This window comes from Oryzias melastigma, unplaced genomic scaffold (genome assembly GCF_002922805.2).
Source record: "Oryzias melastigma strain HK-1 unplaced genomic scaffold, ASM292280v2 sc01211, whole genome shotgun sequence".
Taxonomy (NCBI): domain Eukaryota; kingdom Metazoa; phylum Chordata; class Actinopteri; order Beloniformes; family Adrianichthyidae; genus Oryzias; species Oryzias melastigma.
Window position 1 is genome coordinate 1 of NW_023417795.1, and position 5,871 is coordinate 5,871.

The 5,871-nt window shown below is 36.8% G+C and overlaps 1 protein-coding gene across 1 annotated transcript; it reads right to left on the reverse strand.

Moving 5' to 3' along the window:
* Positions 1-3,611: 3,611 nt before the first annotated feature.
* On the reverse strand, positions 3,612-5,503 carry LOC112142156 (tissue factor pathway inhibitor 2). Its single transcript, XM_024265409.2, has 5 exons — positions 5,354-5,503; positions 5,051-5,221; positions 4,306-4,485; positions 4,043-4,216; positions 3,612-3,820 (listed from the first exon to the last, which is right to left on the reverse strand). The coding sequence occupies exons 1-5, from the start codon at positions 5,424-5,426 to the stop codon at positions 3,735-3,737; spliced, it is 684 nt and encodes a 227-aa protein (XP_024121177.1). The 5' UTR covers positions 5,427-5,503; the 3' UTR covers positions 3,612-3,734.
* Positions 5,504-5,871: the final 368 nt, after the last annotated feature.

A 5,871-nucleotide genomic window follows, 5' to 3' on the forward strand; every position in this document is an offset into this window, starting at 1 on the left:
CTGCCACCAGGGGGCGTTTCAGCAATGTACTCTGCATCGTCTTAACATAGATTTATGACATTAATACCAAATGTTTTTCATCAATTATTTCCTGTTATAGAATTATAGAATAACCACAATTTAATCAAGATCTGAACTAAATTTAAATAGATGAAAAAAAACACTTGTATTAATTTATGTAACAGTGCCGCTAAAAAAACTGTATATTCCTACATCACCAGCAAATCTTTTGCAATAGGAATACAATACAAACTTGTTAACAGACAGAGACTCAGTTGTAGTTCTAACCTGCAGGATACTGGATAAAGAGAAGAAAGCATTAAAAAGTTGTAATTAGCTCTACAGAACAAAAACATATTTGTCTTGTTTCCCTTTAGAACAGCTAGGGACCTATTGATAATGCATTTTAATATTTATTTTGTCTGTAATTCTGGTGTCTGACCTTAGATGGTGCACCACGAAGAAACTGACTTGTGTTTAGGTGCAGAAAGTTAGTTTGCATTCTTGTTGTGTTGGAAGATTTGTTGTTTTTCTCACAATTATGTGTGTTTTTCAGGTCAGACTGTCATTTTTTTTATCATTCCAACACAAAAAGTAAGTGTTTTTTTAAGTGTGTGTTTTTTCCCTGGAAGACACCAACCAATTGGTGCAATTTTCACTAAAATAGGAACAAAAACACGGTTTTTCAATTAAAAGGTATGTTTTTGTCCAGATTCCATATTGTTCCTTTTTCGTATGACACATGTCAAAGTCAAGGCCCAGGGGCCGGATACAGTAATTATATCGGGCCTTCCAGATCATTTTATTTTATTAGTAGTAACGCCGAACATATTGAAGCAACACTACGATTATGAGGTAAAACTCAATCGCACAAGGGGCAAAACCCAAAACACACCTTAGGTAGGGGGCTGAACATAATAAACATTTATTGACTCTAAAACTAAATTTTTCAAAACTTTAAAACCTAACTTTTTAACCTAATTATGAACAAGATATACAGCATTACCTGCAATAATGCTATAATGCTGTAAGCTGAATTTGGCTGCTGAAGATGATAGTGTTGATAGCAGAAGATGTTGATAGCTAAAACCCTTGAAGCTGATAGTCAGCTAAAATATTCAAATTAGCCTTAAAAACTAAAAAATAAAAATAAAAAAAAATAAAAAATTTGGTTAGCTAAAACAGTTATAGCTGAAATAGCCAAACTTCAAAATATCCTAAAAAAATGAAAAAAGGTCTAAATTAGCCAAAACAGCTAGAGTGTAAATAGCCTAATTACAAAACAGAATAAAAGAAAATTTTAAAGAAAAGCTTAAATTAGCCAAAACAGCTAGCATGTAGCTGAGATATTAGCTAAACTCCAAAATAGCCCCAAAAATCTTAGTAAATGCCAAAATAGTCCAAAAAGCTATCAGAATGTCAATTTTTAACACTTTTAAACTGTAACTTTTTAACATAATTATGAATAATAAAAAGGCAGGAATATTATTCCAGAATAAATCAACTTTAACCTTAAACAACTTTCCATATTTTACCCTCTATATATTTTGTCAAAATTATACAAGTTAGAAATGTCCACAAGATAACATCGGTCCATTAATGAGAATAAAATAAAATGATCTGGATGGCCGGATAAAATTACCCAGAGGGCCGGGTCCGGCCCCCGGGCCTCAACTTTGACACATGTGAGTTAGAAGGACTTCTAACATAACAGGATAAAATAACTAAGAGCAGCAAAACGGAATAAAACAGCCAGACAACAAAAAACATTGACAAAACCCACGCTTAATCCCCAATCAGCCCAGACAGGCAAAGGGAATGATATCCCACAATTCCTTGCACTGACAACACACACAATAATGTGTCTGTGACCATCACTACAAAATTAACTATAAATCCTATCATACAGTGTGTTAGCTGCCTGCTTGAACGCCCGTGTTTCCAGAATATGCAATTTCCAATATAATATATAATTTTGACAGAATATATTATGGGGAGAAAAATCTTTTGGGATATTTAGAAGTTTAATTTTTTATGTAAAATAGCAAACAGGTAAAGATTTTTTTTTTATCATTTACTTTATTTCTAGTTTGTATAATTTTGACGGAATATATTATTATGGGGAGGAAAATACTGAAAATGATTAAAGGTTTAAGTTGATTTATTCTGGAATAATATTCCTGCCTGTTTTTATTCATACTTATATTTTAAACGTTTTAAAAATGTAGTTTTAGTTTGTTCAAAAATTATGTAACTTGTTCAGCCTGCTACCTATAATATGTTTTGGATTTTGGCCCCTTGTGCGATTGAGTTTGACACCCCTGTCACATGAGGATGCCAACAAAACACTTCCAGCATCTGCTCCTGGTTCGGCCCATCTATAAAGTTTTAGGTCCCCTTGTGGTCCACAAGTCAAAACGTTTTCCCACCCCTACTTTAGAAATTATGTGCAAATTCTTATTTTAGACGACCACATTTCAAGCTTTTAGGTAATACTTCATGAATACAGGTTTAGCATGTGGTATGTGTTACACTGCAAAATCCAAATCTGAAGACAGTTTTTAAATACCAAAATTTGAAAAGATTTTTATATTTCGACTAATTTCTGGGGCCGCTGTTTTTGCGGTGTAAAATAGAGCAGCCGCACTTCAATTTTCCTGCCTGTTCATCTGTGAGATTTCCAGAGCGTGCGGCCTCAGAGAAGCTGCGATGTAAACACACGGAGAACATGACAGCCTCATTCATTGTGCTGTCAAAGAGTTGGTTTAACTCTATTCCTTGAAGGCCCAACCAGAAGCACTTTCCCTTTTAATTCTATTTATAGCCGGGCCCAGTGGGTGAGTGGTTTCCTTTGATATCTGCCATAAATATATATTGTCTGCAAAATCCCACAGCACTTCAGTTCTATTCTGAGAGGTGGAATCTTTGTTCAGCTTAGCGATGTTGGGATGTTGAGAGCTTTTCATTTTTAGCCATCTGAGAGAAACATTTAACCAACAAAACTACTGTAAACTTTCAAAATCTTTTTGTGCTTGAGATTGAAGTCAACTTTCACTGCAAAAAAAATAGTTTTAAGAAGATTTTATCTTATCAAGAAGGTTTTTCAAAAACAAAGTAGTTAAAATGTCAAGAATTTGTATTAATGTTTTGACTTATTTTTAAGAGGCCTGTGTTTTAAATGTAATTCCATTATTATTTCTAAAGAAATTATTAATGTGAACTCCTGATTTATACATATTTTTCCAAATCTGTATCTTCCTGCCCTCCGACCACAGATAAAAGATGAAGCTGAGGTTGCCTGACGCCCTGTTAAGATCACTTCCATGTAAGTTGAAGGCTATGCTGAAATAGGCTGGAGAGCATTAACTGATAAGGAAGGGAGCCACGGGCATTAGCAGGGAACAAAGAGCTGTTGGAGATAAGGTGAAAGTGACTGAGAGAAAAGGGGGGAGCTTTTATTCTTTAAGGGAAAGTAAGATAAGTGAGGTTTGAATGCAATCCTCGTTAGAGAACACAAGAGAAGTTTGATTGTTTTATTCTGACTTTTTTTTTAATATAAAATATGAATAAAAAACAAAAGTAAAAACATTAGATCAGCAGGAACAAACATCCTTCTTAATGCACAATAAAAATATCCCTTTTAATGAAAAATAAGGCATTATTAATACAGTCGTAAACAACCTCGTCGACATTTTGGCGGTGGAGGAGCGAGACCGCCTCAGGGTCACACCAGTCTACCCACGGAATGCCATGAAGCGGCTCTTTTTATGCCGTTTCAGGAGAAGATCCCTCCCTTTGAGCCGCATGTGCTTTTTGGCTCCTGAAAAAAAATAGTGCAACGACAGATTAGCTCAAGTTAACCTTTAAGTGAAGGTTGAACTTCAGAGTAAAGCAAACAGTTCCTCCCAAAGACAGACTCCAGTCATAACATCTTTACTGCATCCACCCTGATAGAGAAATCTTATTTCAATTTGTCTCCTCCCTCATTCTTTTTAATTAAATTGGAGCCAGTAAATGAGTTAAAAAATTTCTGCGTCTATACCTTTAACACACACATCCACGCAGCTCTGGCGCGACACAAAGTTGTTGCTGCTCCCGCCGCAGCCCGAGTACACAAACTCCTCACACATCTTGGTTGCTTTGTTGTAGTAGTACCGCGGTATGGAGGCCGAACACTTTCCTTTGTCCAGAGGATCCAGACAGAGTATGGGGACGGCTGTGGAACCCACAAAAAAAATAAAAAATGGTTAGAATGCTGCTTTTATCCGTCGGCTAATAAAAAGTGCGGTCTGAAGTCCTGCTGACATTTTTGTGGACTGCAGAAATCCATGCAAGACGTCAGGTCTGTGAAGCGGTTGGAGTTCCCCCCACAGCCTCCATAGGAGAAGGGCTCACACTGCATGGTGCTCATGTTGAAGAAGTAGCTGGGAAAGAGGGCGCGGCAGTGACCCTCCTCCTTAGGGAACCTGCAGATTTGAGGCACCTCTGTAAAAAATAAATAAATAAATAAATAAGATTTCAATGTGCCATGGCCGCATTTAGATGTGGGCATGGGGGGGCAACGCCCCATAATTTACTAAAAAAGACAAAAAAAATGTTAGGATAGGCAGACAAGGGACAAAACAAAGGTAAACACAGCCTCAACAGGGCACAATCCGTGCCTGTCCCAAGCCCGGTCAGTGCAGAGTCAGGAAGAGCATTCAAAGCAATCCAACTTTATTTGTAGCACATTTCATGAACAAAGATGATTCAAAGTGTTTTTGAGTTGTATATAAAATCCAACATAAAACGTATAGGACATCAAATAAATCAAAAGAAACTGATACTATAGCTTGGGTTATTAATTTAAAGGTCTCAGAAGGACACCCAAAACTCTAAAAACACCCAGATTTCCCCCCCATGGTGAGGCTGCCAAAATCAGATTATTTGCAACCAAATTGTCAATTTATGGTAATATTTTTGTAATGTTTGGTGTCAAAAGTGATCAATTTTAAACCAATATTGTATTAAAAATTTGAATATAAGCATCACATGGTGCAAAGAGACTTACTTGGGATCCTAAAGCATGTTTTCTGGCACTCTTGGAAACTCCTGAAGTTGTTGGCGTTACCAAGGCAGCCCCCATAGTAGAAAACTTCGCACTTCTGCGTGATTGTGTTGTAGAAGTAGCGTTCGATTTGTCCTCTGCAGGGTCCCTCGTCCACTTGAAGAAGGCACGCGCCTGCAGTCAAAACAGCGACAAGGACGTGAGGAGGAATATACGAACGCGCACCAAAGAAACTTCATTTGCTAGCTTAAAAATACACTACTTATAATGTTATTATTATTTTATAAAACCAATAAAAAGTGCTACCTTTGTGTGTCAAAGACAGACCGCTGGGTAACGAGGAGAAAAGTGCAAAAAGCGTCAATATCCCAAACTCCATTGTTGCGCGCGTGCTGGTCCCCGCGAGCCCTTTTCCTTCTGTTCCCGCTGACACTTTCAGCTTTATAGCAGCGGACGGTCCCGGCGCGTTGGTTCAGGGGCGGGAGGCAGTGACTCACTTCCACCAAACGAGGAACCTCCTTACTTGATCTGATTCATACTATAGTGACATTAAGACTCACTTTTATTTTGTAATATTTTGTCTTTTTTTTTATTATTATTATTAACGTAATTCTTTCTGCTTCCAGAAATGTGGAGTTGATGAAAGGGACACAGAGAGATCTGACATCGAAAACATGGATAAACTCTTCTAGTTATTAACCAGCAAAATTACGATTTATCAGATTTGAAATGACAGAATCCCAATGCTTTTTATGTATTTGATTTAAACTGATATTGACTTATATAAGTTACTCAAGTAACTCTTTTATTTTTGTTTGTTGTTT